The sequence below is a fragment of the Dictyostelium purpureum genome (assembly GCF_000190715.1).
Source record: "Dictyostelium purpureum unplaced genomic scaffold DICPUscaffold_15, whole genome shotgun sequence".
Taxonomy (NCBI): Eukaryota; Evosea; class Eumycetozoa; order Dictyosteliales; family Dictyosteliaceae; genus Dictyostelium; species Dictyostelium purpureum.
Window position 1 is genome coordinate 56,393 of NW_003519352.1, and position 16,160 is coordinate 72,552.

Genomic DNA, 16,160 nt, shown 5'->3' on the forward strand with positions numbered 1-16,160 from the left:
TATAAAAAATTCTTTTTTAAAGAACAAAAATATATAAAAAAAATAAATTACTAAATCTATAAAATCTTTGCAAATTTAATAATAATAATATATAATTTATTTAATCCTTTTTTAATCCAATTTTTTCTATATTTAAACACTTTATTTTTAAAAAAAAAAATTTTAAAATTCATTTCAATTCATCCAAAATTCAAAATATTTTTATTTATTTATTTATTTTATTAATATTTAATATAGTTATTTATATAGGTTCACCTCTAATCGAATTTGTATTACTATAATTTCTTCTTTTTTAATTATTTTTTCCATATGAAAAAAAAGTAAAGTTAAAAATAGAATAAAAATTATATCATTGCCACAATGAGAATTTTAATATTCCTTGTAGTTTTAATACTATCAATCACAATAAATAATGTGCATGGTAAAAATTTAAATAAAGCAACGAATCACCATCATAACAATAAAAATAATAAAAATAATAATAAAAATAATAATAATAATAATTATCAACAAGAACAAAAATATCAGCATCACCCACAAAAAACTTATGATTTAAATCAATTAAAACAACAAAAAGGTTTAATATTACAACAAGATGGCTTTAAACAAACACAACAACCACAACAGCAACAAGAGGAACAAACTCAAGAGGATTATTTTAATAACAAAAGAATTTTAGATGATAGCCTTATTGGTAGTGGTGAAACCTTTCCATTTTTAGATTGCGTTGGTAATTTAGAATATTTAGGTGTTGATAAAATACAACCATTTGGATTTAATCAAGGGCCATATTTATTAAATTGGGGTAAAAGCAACTCAAGTTTTCCAGAGGTTATTGTTGACCTATATGGTGAAAGCAGTCCATTGTTAGTAGGTAATCTCCATCCATACGAAAAATTAGAGAATGAAAATTCTCAATTCTTTGATGTTGCCGGTAAACAAGATATAAAATCCTTAATGCATTATTCATGTGGTAAAACTCCCTCAACAGTTTCATTTTCTTTCAAAGAAGCATTTGACAAGAAAAAAGAGTTTATTCTTTTAGTATTTGGTATGACTCCAAATGCTATTCTCAATGTTAAGGCATACGATTGGTCAGGTCCATTCTTACCAGGTGGAACTTGGCAAGAGTTGGATCGTGGTGTCATCCACCATGGCCAAAAAGATATTGTTAGAATGCAATCAAATTTAAATATTGGTCGTCCAAGTGCTAATCTTAAATGGACTGGTGGTTCAATTACAACCTACGATATCTTTTATCCATCAATATCATCTTCGAAAATTAGTAAAATTGAATTACTCCTTAGTCATACTTGCAGCTTACCAGAATGTAAAGGAATCACTCTTTTTTACTCTTTAATTGCTAATGACCTTTGCTTCAAACAACCCAAGTTACCACCATTAACTGAAAGACCTACCGCAACTCCTGCTACTGTTGATTCAAGTAGTTCCGAAAATATCGACCAATTTATTAAAACATTCCCTCCAACACAACCTCCAACCCAAACACCAACAACTGAGCCTGAATCAAGTGAAACAGACGAATCGAGTTCATCAGAAGAAATTATTATAACCCAATTACCCTCAAGACACAGAGGAACCAAACCACCAAAAAAAACTGAGCCACCAACTGAGCCACCAACTGAGCCACCAACCGAACCACCTACTGAACCACCAACTGAGCCACCAACCGAACCACCAACTGAGCCACCAACTGAACCACCAACCGAACCACCCTCAATTATAAACTCTCAAGTTCCAAATCCATTAAAACATGACGATGAAGATATAACTATCACTATAGTACCATTTAGACACAGAGCAACTAAACCACCTTACAGAAGCAGAAAACCACCACCACCACCAACTGAAACAATTCCTTCTGCTTGGAATTAATAATAATATTATATTTTTAATTTAAATAATAATTTATAACCAAAAAAAAAAAAAATTTTAGCACAGGTCAATCATCACCATCAAAAAAAAAAAAAAAAAAAAAAAAAAAAAAAAAAAAAAAATTAATAATAATAAAAAAATAAAAATTTATCCCAAATTTTCTCATTTACCAAAATAAAAAAAATAAAAAAGGAAAAAAAAAAAAAAAAAAAAAAAAAAGAAAAAAAAAAAAGGAAAAAAATAAATATTAATTTAAACTCTGTGATTTCAAATTCCCAGCTTTGGTCTTTTTATCCAAGTTATTTTAACAGTTGGAAATGAAAAATGAAAAATAATTTAAATTATAAAAAATAAAAATAAAAAAAATAATTATTTTAATTTTTTTAATATCTAAAAAAAAAAAAAAAAAATTATGCGAATTCGTTATAAATTTTCTTGATACTTTTATCATTATTTTATTAACTTTTTTTCATTCTTTAAACTTTTTTTTTTATTTTTTTTAATCATTTATTATTATGTATTTTAACAATAATACAACTATAAAATAGATTATTATATCTTTTAGATTGATTTTAAAAATATAGAAATATAAAATTATATTTATTATTAAATTTAATTTAAATCTTTGAACTAAATATAGTTTATTATATTAAAAAGCTTCATTGTGGAACCTACCATTTAATAATCAAATGTTTCAATTATAAATAACATATAATAAATAATTAATAATAAATAATATAAAACAATTCATTCACATCAACCAGTAGTAACGTTCAAATTATATATATTATAATATATTTTATATATCACAATCAAAAAAAGTATGTCTACTAATTAGTACTTTATATGTGTGTGTGGGTGTGTTTATAATAATTTTTTTTTATTTTTTTTATTTTTTTTATTTTTTTTGTTTTTTTTTTGTTTTTATATTTCTTCTTTTTTTCATTAATTTTTTTTTTTCATCATTCAATTTAGCTTTTTATTAAACAACAAATAAATAAAATAATAAATTAAAGATTATAAATTTTATAAAATGATCACCCAAAATAATCAAATAGATATACATTTTTTTAAATTTTTTTCCTTTAGTGTTTATTTTAAAATTTATTAGATAAATCTAATAAAATAAATTTTTATCTGTTATCCAAAGAACAAATAAATCATTGTGTTGTTTTATTTTTTTTTTATATATTTGGATAAATCATTGCCAACAATAATAACAATATCAAAACCAATAAAAACAATATGGATAATAAATAATAATAATAATCCTTTACAAAGTTAATAAATAGATAATGTGTTTTATATCAATAATTTTATTTTTTAAAGCTCATCAGCAATTAGGATATTAAATCAAATAAATATTAAACTTTTCAAGTGAAATATTATTATATTTTAAAATAATTAAATAAAAAAAAATAATTAAAAAAATCAAACATGAAAATATAAAAAACAAAAATCAAAATAAAATTAATTTATACAAATAATTAATTCATTATCATAATTGTACACTTTTTTTTTCTAACTTTTTTTTTTATATTTTTATTTATATTTTTTTCTTAAATAATAAATAATATTTAGTAATATTATTAATTTTATTTTTAATAATTATAAAAAGTGTGTAATCTAACAATATTTTATAGTTTTTCAAAAAAAAAATAAAAATAAAAAAAAATAAAAATAAAAACTAAATTAGGTTTTTTATAATAAAAATGCCAAATAAATCTCAACAACAACACGAAAAAGAAGAGAAGCAAGAAAATGAAGATGACAATATAGAAATTGATAAGATTAATCCAAAATCACCACCATATTACAACAGTGTTTATTCTAGTGACGAGGACAGTAATAGTAATAGTAATAATAATAATAATAGTAATAGTAATAAAAGTAATTCACCGATATTAAAAAATAATAAAAGTAATTCACCAATATTAAAAAATAATAAAACTAACTCAAGTCCACTTAGTATTGTGAATGATGAAATTTTTAATTTTGATGATAATAATAGCAGCAATAATGAATCGATAATAGATTTAAAAAGAAATAAAAGTTTAAGCGATTTGGAAATAAGCACAAGAATCAGAAAGAAATTTGAAGATTCATTAGAATATTTTAGCTCATTATTAGATATTATTACAAATACAAAATCGAAAAAATCAACTATGCTCCCATCTAACCAAAATTATATAAAAAGAAATAGCGCTGTATCAACACCAACTAATATATTTATTAATAATATTCAAAGATCAAAGGTCGGATCATCTCATGATAATTTATTAAATGCAAGTTTTACAAACGGTACAAGTAATTCCCAAAGCGATAGTGAAGGAAGAATTGAAGGTGATTTTCAAATTCCAATTGGTGGAACCATTAATAATAGTGATGTCGATAATAGTAGTGATAGTTTAGCACAACAGCAACCAAAAGAGCGAAAACAAGAGGAACCACAAGTACAATTTAATAACTCTCAAGATGCAGATGATGAAAATAGCTTTTATGATACAAGCACAACCGAAGAGGATGAAGATTTATATCATGACAATGGAAAATTAAAAACAATCTCTCAAATGAAATCAGAGTTGGAGGAATTCTTTTTACATCTCAGTTTTAAAAAGCGTGAAGAGATTTCTTTTTCATTATCAGTTGAACAAGATCCATTGGTTATTGATCAAACTATCAGTCAATATTTTGAAATGTTTGTTAATGAATGTTATAATGGTATAGTATTATTTTGTTATTTATTTTTAATTTAAAATTTTTTTTTTGATTACTAATATTTTTTTTTTTTTTAGAAATAATAAATAAATTTCAGTTTCAATTTCCTAATATTATAGATACAATTAAAATAATGAGAAGTTCACCAGAAATTAAAATAGCAGGCAATCCAAACGAAAATTACATTCCATTACATAAATCCTCACCATCATATAAAAAATTTTCAATTGTAGATTTCACAAAGAAAAAATTATTATCAGGCATAAACTCATCAAACGTGGGTAGTTTCTTTTTATCAATGATTCCAATTGTAGATTGGATACCCAAATATCAACTAAAGTATATTAAAGATGATGTTATTTCATCTCTTACTGTCGGCTTTATGATTGTTCCACAAGCTATGGCATACGCAATTTTAGCTGGTCTACAACCCATTTATGGTTTATATGCTGCTTTCATATCTCCAATTGTTTATGGTATCTTTGGTACCTCAAATGAAATTTCAGTTGGTCCAGTCGCTATGGTTTCTTTATTAATTCCAAATGTTGTTAGCGTTCCATCTACCGATCCAGAGTATGTGGTCGAGGTCTTGTGTCTATCGTTATTATCCGGGTTAATATTAATTGTAATTGGCTTCTTAAGAGCTGGCTTCATCATTGAAAATCTTCTTAGTAATCCAATTTTAATGGGCTTCATCCAAGCTGCCTCACTTTTAATTATTTGTAGTCAAATTAAAAACCTAACACAAATTCCAATACCAAGTACCGTTTCAAGTTTACCAGAGTTTATTCAAGCCATTGCAGAACATTACAAATCGATTCATGGTTGGACTGTGTTGTTTGGTTTGTGCGCTTTAGTGGTTCTAGTATCATTCCGTTTTATAAATAATAGAATTAAATACAAAGTACCAATTGCTGTTATTATCTTGTTTTTATCAACTTTAATATCATACTTAATCAATTCAAAATCGCATGGTATTAAAATTATTGACACTATTCCATCAGGTTTACCAGTTCCAAGAGGAATAACCCTAAATATAGACAAAGTTGGTAAATTAATTGTTGGTGCATTCATTATTTCAATTTTAGGTTTTGTAGAATCGATTTCAATTGCAAAGAAATTTTCATCGATTAGAAAGTATTCAATTGAGCCAAGCCAAGAATTAATTGCGCTAGGTATGTGTAACTTTGTTGGATCATTTTTCCAAGCATGTCCATCAACTGGTTCATTCTCAAGAACAGCAGTAAACTTTCAAACCAATTCAAGATCAAGAGTTTGTTCTATTGCATCGGGTGTAATTGTAGCATGTGTATTATTATTTTTAACACCAATTATCAAACATACTCCATTATGTATTCTTTCGGCCATTGTCATCGCAGCAGCCATCACATTATTCGAATTTAAAGAAAGCTATGAACTATTAAAAGGTGGTGAAATATTGGGTTTTATTCAATTGGTTTTCGTATTTTTAATAACTTTAATGTTCGGTTCAGAGGTTGGTATAGTTGTAGCATTTTGTGTATCCATTTTACAAATTATCTATTTCTCAGCTAGACCACAGTTGGTTAGTTTGGGTAGATTACCAGGTACTTTGGTATTTAGAAACATTAAACATTATTCAGGCGCAATTGTAAATAAAAGAGTTAAAATCTTAAGATATGACTCTCGTTTAACCTATTATACAGTCAATCATTTCAGAGACACCCTTTATAAAATGAATAGCGAAGAAGGTTTCGAAGCGGTCCATACCATTATCTTTGATATGGTAAATGTTAGTTCAATTGATTCAACAGCCATCGATGTACTAAACGAAATCATAGATTACTACAAAGCTATAAATATTCAAATATTATGGTCCGATATTAGACCTTTTGTTCAACAAGTTATGCATAGATCAGGTTTCTTAAAAAGATTAGATCATCACCATTTCTTTACTTCAACACATAAAGCTGTAGAATATGCATTATCAAGTTAATCCATATAAACTCTTTTTTTTTTTTATTTTAAAAATAAAATAATAAAAAAAAAATAACAAACAAAATAAAATATCTATTTATTTTTTTAATTTAAAAATAGTTTATTGTTATATACTCACAAAGGATAGGGTCCAATTTATTCTTTAACCTATTTTAGTTTAAATTTACAAAAGCAGAAATTTTAATATTTTTTTTTTATTAATTTGGACAAATAACCATATTTAAAATTTTAATATTTATTTTGTAAAAGTATATTATATATTTATATGTATGTATCTATTGTATATAAAAAAAAAAAATTTTCACCAATTTTTTTTTTTTTTTTTTTATTAATTTTTTCACCAGTTTCACCACCCCACCACAACCACTTCGCAACTTTTTCATTTAATATAATCATCGATTATTTTAATATTTTAAACTTTCAGACTACAAATTCACCTTTGCATAACCAAAATTGATAACAAAAATTGCAATAATAGTTGCTAAAAAAAAAAAAATAAAAAAAATAGAAAAAAAAAAAAATAAAAAAATAAAAATTTAACTGATTTATTTATTTTTTTAATTTTTTTTAATTTTTTTTCACCAATCTCCACCACATTCGCCAATATCCAATTTAAAAAATAAAAAAAAGTTTATCATTTTTTTTTTTAACCACACCAAACAATATCTACCCATATTTTTTTTTTATTTTGTTATTATTGTTATATAAACTTTTAACCAATAATATACAAGTATTTTCCCCATTATCACCAACCAATTAAAAGTTTCCCCAAACACACCAACGTGGTATGTTTTATATTTTTCACCAAACTCCACACAATAATCTATATCAAAACAGTTTTATTTTTTTTTAATTATTATTTATTTTTTTTTTAATTTTTTTTTCCCCACCATTCACCTTTTTTTTCTATATAAAAGTAATTTTACATTGTTTTGTTTTATATTAAAATGTTAAATAGTAATAATATTAATAATTGTGATATTGAAATGGATAATAATACAACATCAAACTATTATAATAATAATAATAATGGTGATAGTGATAATAGTTCAACTGAAGGAGCAGAAAATAATTTAATAAATCAAAAGGAATCAAATAATGTGGTTTTAAACATGTCCTCAAATATAGATAAAGAATTGGGTATTTCAAAAAGATTTGACGAAACAATGTTTTATTTTAATCGTTTATTAGATATAATAACAAATGAAGGTTCCAATAGTTTAAATCAATCTATAAACAGTAATATATTAATTTCAAGCGGCATATATAATAAATATAATGATTTCAATGGTCAATCCATTCAAAACTATATTGACGATAGTTTTTTAAAAGAAGGAAGCGAAACCAACAGTGTAGACGAAGAAATGTTAACAACAAGTGTAAAAACCCCATTAAGAAACGGTTCAGAATATAATGATGACAGTTTAAACAATAACAAAGATATATTTAATATAATTTCAAAATTAAAAAGTGAAACCAAAGAAAGTTTAGTTCATTTACGTTTTAAAGCAAATAAGGATTTAGAAATTTCAATATCAAAAGAAAAGAAACCAATAATAATAGATCAAATAATAGAGTTTCATTTTGAAAATTTTACAAATAATTGTTATGATGGTTAGTATATTTTTAAATATTTTTTTTTTTGGTAATATATTAATTTTTTTTTATATAATAGAAATAATAAATAGATTTCAATTTCAATTCCCAAATGTTATAGATACAATTAAAATAATGAGAACTATACCCGGAGCAAAGTCTCGTGCTGAACCTGCTCCCGAAGAAGAAGATAAAACTGCAAAGTTTACATCAAATCCAGAAAATTTTACAAAGTTTTCGATGAAAGAGTTTGCAACAGATTCTATTAAAAGTTTTAAAATTAAAATGGTTTTAAATTATTTATTTTCAATGATTCAAATTACTAAATGGGTACCAAAATATCAATTAAAGTATATTAAAGATGATGTTATTTCATCTCTTACTGTTGGTTTTATGATTGTTCCACAGGCTATGGCCTATGCAATTCTTGGTGGTATGCCTCCAATTTACGGTTTATATGCTGCTTTTATTGCTCCTGTAATGTATGGAATTTTCGGAACATCAAACGAAGTGTCAGTTGGTCCAGTTGCTATGGTTTCTTTATTAATCCCTAGTATTATTTCGGTGCCATCTACCGATCCAGAGTTTCTCTTAGAGGTCTTCTGCCTATCTTTATTATCGGGCATAGTACTAATTGTAATTGGTGTATTAAGAGCTGGCTTTATCATTGAAAATCTTCTTAGTAATCCAATTTTAATGGGCTTCATCCAAGCCGCTGCTTTTTTAATTGTTTGCAGTCAAATTAAAAATATTACCAAAATTCCAATACCAAGCAATGTATCAAGTTTACCAGAGTTTGTAGAGGCCATTGCAGAACATTACAAATCGATTCATGGGTGGACTGTATTATTTGGCGTAAGTGGTCTTGTATTTTTAATTGTGTTCCGTATAATAAATAATAAAATCAAATTTAAAGTTCCAATTGCAGTTATTATTTTAATGCTCTCAACTTTAATATCATACTTAATCAATTCAAAATCACACGGTATTAGCATAATTGGTGATGTTCCATCTGGTCTCCCATCATTTAAAGTTCCATCTTTAACTTTTGAAAGAGCAGGTCGTTTGATTGTTGGTGCATTCATTATTTCAATTTTAGGTTTTGTAGAATCGATTTCAATTGCAAAGAAATTCTCATCGATTAGAAAGTACTCAATTGACCCAAGCCAAGAATTAATTGCGCTAGGTATGTGTAACTTTGTTGGATCATTTTTCCAAGCATGTCCATCAACTGGTTCATTCTCAAGAACAGCAGTAAACTTTCAAACCAATTCAAGATCAAGAGTTTGTTCTATTGCATCGGGTGTAATTGTAGCATGTGTGTTATTATTTTTAACACCAATTATCAAACATACTCCATTATGTATTCTTTCGGCCATTGTCATCGCAGCAGCCATCACATTATTCGAATTTAAAGAAAGCTATGAACTATTAAAGAGTGGTGAATTATTAGGTTTTATTCAGCTAATATTCATTTTTGTTTTAACACTTTTATTTGGTTCAGAGATCGGTATAATAGTTGCCTTTTGCGTATCAATTCTTCAAATTATTTCACACTCTGCAAGACCAAAGCTTGTTATTTTAGGAAGATTACCAGGTAGTATTTTATTCCGTAATATCAAACATTTCCCAGAGGCAATTACAAATAGCAGTATTAAGATCTTAAGATATGACTCACGTTTAACCTATTATACAGTCAATCATTTCAGAGATGCCCTCTATGAACTAAAAAAAGAAGACCCAGAATTCGAATTGGTTCAAACAATTATTTTCGATATGGCAAATGTTAGTTCGATTGACTCCACCGCCATCGACGTATTGCACGAAATTGTAGATTTTTATAAATCTCAAAATATTAAAATATTATGGTCTGATATTAGACCACACATCCAGAAAGTAATGTTTAGATGTGGTTTCCTAAAAAGTATGGATAATCATCATTTCTTCACAACAACTCATAAAGCTCTAGAATACGCATTATCAGAGCTACAAGAATAAAAACACAAATAAATATATTTATAATTTAAAAAAATTTAAAACAATTTATTTTATTTATTTTTTTAGGTTTTATTATTGTAATAATGTTTAAGAATATCAATCATTGTCTTGGAAACTGCATCGTCTAAAGATATTGTTTTTTCTCTAACATAAATAATACATCCTTCTCTTTTGAAAATTTTAGAATTATTTGAAACATCTTGTGGTGAAAAATTATCATATCTATTATTTGGTACCAAAATTGTTTTTTTGATAGAAAAACAAAAGTTGAAATATGTTAATGAATGAAATTGTTTGTCAGTATTATTAATATCATATATAGTTGGACTTGGATCCATTTTATCTAAATCTTTACTTCTCTCAAAATTCATTTTTTTGTTTGATAAAATTGAAAATATTTCTTTAGAAATTGAAATTGAGCTGTCTTTTGGGTCATCTTGATAAACTGAATTTATTAAAATATCAATATTTGGAATTTTACTTAAAATTAATTGATTAGTGTTATTACTGTGGGTATTTTTATTATTACTATTATTATTATGGATGTAATTAAATTTATGAGATGGAATAATTTTTAATCTTTCTAAAATATCTTCATCAAAATCACCATCAAAAACTTTTTTTTCATATAACGACTCTACTTGCTCGTAAGATTGGTTTGATGTTGATAAAACTGTAACTTTATAACCTAAAGATAAAAATTCCAATGATAGTTGATATCCATAAAGTTCATAATCATATTTAGATGGCGGAGAATTTGTATTGATTTCATCATCTTCAGAATCGGTTGTGTACTCTAATTGTTCATGAGAAAATCTATCCCCATCACCATAGCCCTTAATAATTATAGCTACATGTTTTTGATTTGCTGGATTTGATTTTAGTGATTCTTCTTTTAACAAACAATTTTTACACCAATTGGTTGGAATGTTTTTATATCCGATTTGGTTTCTGCAAATTGAACAGAAATTTTGAACATAGATACCATAGTCATCAAACGCTTTAAAGCCCAAAGTAGAGAGCGGGAACATTATAAAAGTTGACTCTAGGCTGTATGATAACATAACTAAATTAGAATTCCACATCCCTTTTATTAATTTATCAGAGTGTGGCCAATGTGGGAGTGGTCTAAATCTATAAAATTTTTTCAATTTAACTCTTTGATTTGGGTTCATATAAGATTCCCAATTTAGTTTTGCTCTAAAGAAATGTTCTCTATTTGCACCACACTCTTTTTGGAATCTGTAAAAATAATTGTTTGGTATATTATTTGGATTGTAATCCCAACGGATAGTCTTGAAACCTGGGTATGTATTTGAGATTTTAGTATTTTCTGGCTTTTGATGATTATAATCTGGAACAAGGTTACATCTAGAGTTGAATGAGTGGATAGCACCTTTGGACATATATACATTATCACCGTCATATACCGCAGTTAAACAATCTAATTCAGTAAATGAGTTCTTGGCAACAAGTTGTTCAATAGAGTTACAGACTTGTAATTTCATTCTGATAGAGTGATATGGATGCTTGTGGTATAGTATAATTGAATCTTCAGTTTGAATATAACAAGAATCAGAATCTTGGATTCTAATTTTCATATTTGATTTTAATTGATCAAATACTTTAAGTATTCTATTCGAAATAGCAACTTCATTTTGTTGTTTATTTTCATCAATAAGTGTAAGTTCAATATTATGGCATCTATAATATTGTGATAATGAACTGTGATATCTGCAATAGACCAACTCTTTAAACATGGATTTACTTTCAACCAACTCCATAATCTGCTTGATGATGATTTTTGGTAATTTGGTCTTTGTGAACAATCTATTTACTTTAACTAACCAAATATATTGCTGTTTAATATCTGTAGGTAAATTATCTATACATGCTGCCACTGAAGAGCCACTAACTGCAACTTTAATACCATTATCTTCCCAATCAAAGTCGTAATCGAAAATTTCATGTGTATAAATCGAAAAACATTTCTTGAATAATAATAATGTCGGTGAGATTGAATAACAACCATTTGAAGCAGGGCATGGGGAAAGATATGAATTTGAAAATTTTGAAAGTTTAAACTGTTTTGATTTTTTTGGTTCTGGTATTGCAACTAATTCATCTACTGTAAACCCCAAATTTTCTTCCTCATCTAAGTATCCATCATCATTATTTAGTAAATCACCAACATAACCATAATAATCATAAAAGTTGGCTTCTTCTGATTTTTGGTTATTATTATTGATATTACCAAATAAACCGGTATTAATTCCCTCTTCCTCCTCTTCCTCCTCTTCCTCTTCCTCTTCCTCCTCTTCCTCTTCCTCTTCCTCCTCTTCCTCTTCCTCTTCCTCTTCCTCTTCCTCTTCTTCCTCTTCCTCTTCCTCTTCTTCATCTTCTTCATCTTCTTCATCTAATTCTATTTCTGATTCTGATTCTTGGTCGGAACCAAATAGTTCAGAATCTGATTCTAATTTATTTTCAGCAAAATGGATTTGATCATCACTTATTTCGGTTTGATACAACAAATCTTCAGGAGATAATTTGTTTTTTGGATTTGATTTGAATAATTCTTTATTACAGAATTTCTCTTGATTTGGATTACTACCAACATTATAAACTTTAATTATATTATCTTTGATAATTTGATCCGACTCTTGATTTTTTACTTTAATATCATTTGAATGGTCATAGTATCCGTAGTGTCCTTTTGGTAGAAAAAATCCTATTTCTTCATCATCATCTGAATCTTCACTGTAACTATCTTCAATATTGTTTTCGAGTTGGTACTTTTCTTTACTTTTATTTGATGTGAAATCATTTGGTAGGGATAGCATATATGACTTGGTTGGGTCAACATAACAATATTTTAATTTTAATGTTTGCTCTGCCATTATATTATAATAAACTGAATTAATTGTTTGCTCTAATAAATAACTGATATTGCTAATTAATGGTTCTAATGAGCAGTAGTGTTTATTTTTGTTTGATTTAATAAAATTGTAAAATCTATTAAACTTTTCTACCAATTCTAAACCATTACCAAATTTGATTTTTTCATTTTCGATACCCAATAAACTTAATGTCAAAATATAAACATATCTTGTATTAACATTCTCTTTATTTCCAAATAAACCTTTCGTTTTTATAAACTCTATATGGTTTAGGTGCGATAGTAAATAAATAAATAAAACTATTTCATTTTGGTCCAATTCCAAACTTTTTCTTTGATGTTTTTCCTTATTTAAAATTTTATTTATTGAATGTAAAAATGTATTGACACTTGAAATAAAATACTTTTTCAATCTTTTATTTGAATCTATGTTGTAGGTAATTTGTGTTTCGGTGATTCTATCGATGTTTGTGATTGTATTTGTATTTTCATCAAATAATGCAGTTTCGACAGTTTTCGTTATTATAGTTTTTGGAATTGTTAATAACTCTTGTTTTAATTTATAAAATTTTGAAATCAAATATTTTGCAATTTTGTTTTCTTGGATAGTATCGATAGAATTGGTATAGCGTTTAGCGTTTTCTTCTTCTATAGAAGACAATATCATTTGAAATTCATTTTGATCTTCGTTGTGAAGTTGTTCATCATTCTCTTCAACCAAGTTTCTTTTTTTATTACTTTCATCAATACCTTCATCAATACTTTCAAATTTCCTTTTCTGGTTAACAGTATCTTTGATTTCATTTTCTCCCTGTCCCCTTTCTTCATGGATTTCTTCGGATTCTTCAGACTCCACTTCACTGGAACTTTCTTCAGATTCATCTTCCTCTTCAGATTCAGACTCCTCTTCAGATTCATCCTCAGACTCTTCTTCAGATTCTTCTTGAGATTCTTCAGATTCATCTTCAGACTCTTCCTCTTTTTTAGATTTATTTAAACAGTTAAACAATACATTAGAATTGTTTTTATCCATAATGATACTAAATATTGGGTGGAGCAGTCGAGGATAGGTGTCTGATGGGCTAATATAGGTAATATAGTTAGCTTTCACAATAATTGGTATATCATTTAATCTGGCAATTGAAATAATTTGATAAAAACCTTTTTTTAAAAACGTAGAACTATATAATCTGTACAAATATGTTGAATCTGCAACATTTACCATATACAGTTTGTTGTTGTCAAATCTTTTGAGAAAAAAAATTTTGTTAGTAAATTACCTAAAGATTTTTTTTAATGTACCTGGTCTTACCTATTTGTTATTGAAACACAATCAATAACTTTAACATATATTTTAAAATTCTTTACGTTTCTTATGTTGCCATCTTTGGGTTTGCATGTATTAATATACAATGGTAATAGTTTTTCTTGATTTTCTTCTATAAAAGCTAAAACTTTTTCAAGTGATGTCATTATATTCATTATTGTAATAACTTTTATTTATTATTTAATAAACACACATGGGGGAAAATAAAAAAAAATAAAAAAAAAAAGCTTTTTTTAAAAAATAAAAAAAAAAAAAAAAAATTAAACAAAAAAAAAAAAAAAATTTTTAATTCCAAACAAATTTTTATTTTTAGTTTTTTTTTATTTTCCCCCAGATGCATAAATTAATTAAAAAAAATAAAAAAAATAATATTAAACAAATAAAAAGAGTTTCTTTTTCTTTTTTTTTTTTTAGAAATATAAATATAATATATATAAAGTATTTCAAAAAAAAAACTAAAAAAAAAAAAAAAAAATTTTTTTTTATTTTTTTTTTTTATTTATTTATTTATTATTTTAAAGAAGTATAAATTCTATACTATTAATTAATCTAAACTTATCTAAACTTTATCTAATATTAATGTGTTGGTTGCTGAGATTTCACTTTGAAATTTGATTTAAACCAAACATCATTTAGAGTATCTTTGAAGGAACGAACATTGTATATTTTGAAAATAGCACTATAATAACAATTTGTTATTATTAGTATTATCTTTCAAAGCAGGTTTGGACGACGGATACTTGGCAAATGTCAGCGATATTGATGGTGGTAGCGGTGTGGTTGTGGTAGTGTTGGTCATTTTAGTATCTATCTTTTAACTTGCACTAAAAATTTGACAATGGTTTATAACATCGGTACTCTATTTTGGGTTATCTTTGAAATAACAATTTGTTATTTTTTTTTCTAATAATTTGAAGGTGATGAATGATATTGAGTTGATGAAAATATAATAACAATACATTATGCTCTCTTCAACAACTATACAAAAATAACATTCATTTATATAATGAATAAACAAAGTATTTACCAATATGGTAAAATTAAAATGTTGATTATTAAAAAAAAATATAAAAAAAAAAAATAAAAATTTATATATATAATGTGGGCTTATAAAAATGTGGTGTGTGGCAGTGTTTTTATTATTAATAGTTATGGTCTATTAATATCATTTTTATAATTATTTTACCATCATGTATTGAATAACGGTAAGGAAAACCCCAAAGATATAAATTTTTATTTGTGATGATACGAGTATATATGTTTGATTATTACTATTACTATATATAATATTAATAATGTTTTTTTTTTTTTTTCAACAACAAAAGTATTTATAGTTTTTTTTTTTTTTTCAATTTTTTCATTTTTTCATTTTTTCATTTTTTTAATAAAAATGAATTTTGAATAACCCAAGTAAAATAAAAAGTTTTATTTGTAAAAATAAAAAAAAAAATAAAAAAAAAAAAAAATTTCAAACAGAAAACAAAACAATTCATTTTTGGTGTTTTACTTGCATTGAATCCCAAATAAAAGAAAAACAATTTTAAAAAATTTCATATCTGGTTTAATAAATTATTTTGGTTTCACAAAATGAAAAGCAGTAATTCTCATATAATTGTGATTCTCTGGTTAAAACTGGTTTTTTTTTTTCGAAAAATTTTTTTTTATTTTTTTTTTTTTTATTTTTATTTTCTTAAAAAAAAACAATATAATATAAAGATCTGGTTCTTTTAACTATATATAAGAAAAATAAAA

General features: G+C 25.4%; 4 protein-coding genes across 4 annotated transcripts in view; 3 read left to right on the top strand and 1 right to left on the bottom strand.

The window, feature by feature from the left end:
- Positions 1-1,978, top strand: part of DICPUDRAFT_45123 (uncharacterized protein) — a 5,852-nt gene extending 3,874 nt beyond the window's left edge. Inside the window, exons 2-3 of the mRNA XM_003283836.1 lie at positions 699-1,447; positions 1,598-1,978. Coding sequence (XP_003283884.1) covers positions 699-1,447; positions 1,598-1,896 — 1,048 coding nt within the window. The 3' untranslated portion in view covers positions 1,897-1,978. The remainder of the gene's footprint in view (positions 1-698; positions 1,448-1,597) is intronic.
- Positions 1,979-3,608: 1,630 nt separating this feature from the next.
- Positions 3,609-6,589, top strand: DICPUDRAFT_74876 (uncharacterized protein; the record flags this gene model as incomplete). The annotated part of the gene is made up of 2 exons (XM_003283837.1): positions 3,609-4,617; positions 4,692-6,589. 2 exons carry the CDS (start codon positions 3,609-3,611, stop codon positions 6,587-6,589), a joined length of 2,907 nt encoding a protein of 968 aa, XP_003283885.1.
- A 949-nt stretch (positions 6,590-7,538) lies between these two features.
- DICPUDRAFT_74877 (uncharacterized protein) lies at positions 7,539-10,185 on the top strand (the record flags this gene model as incomplete). The annotated part of the gene is made up of 2 exons (XM_003283838.1): positions 7,539-8,205; positions 8,267-10,185. The coding sequence occupies 2 exons, from the start codon at positions 7,539-7,541 to the stop codon at positions 10,183-10,185; spliced, it is 2,586 nt and encodes an 861-aa protein (XP_003283886.1).
- Positions 10,186-10,247: 62 nt separating this feature from the next.
- On the bottom strand, positions 10,248-14,554 carry DICPUDRAFT_147633 (uncharacterized protein; the record flags this gene model as incomplete). Its single annotated transcript, XM_003283859.1, has 2 exons — positions 10,248-14,328; positions 14,394-14,554. 2 exons carry the CDS (start codon positions 14,552-14,554, stop codon positions 10,248-10,250), a joined length of 4,242 nt encoding a protein of 1,413 aa, XP_003283907.1.
- Between the last annotated feature and the right edge of the window lie 1,606 nt (positions 14,555-16,160).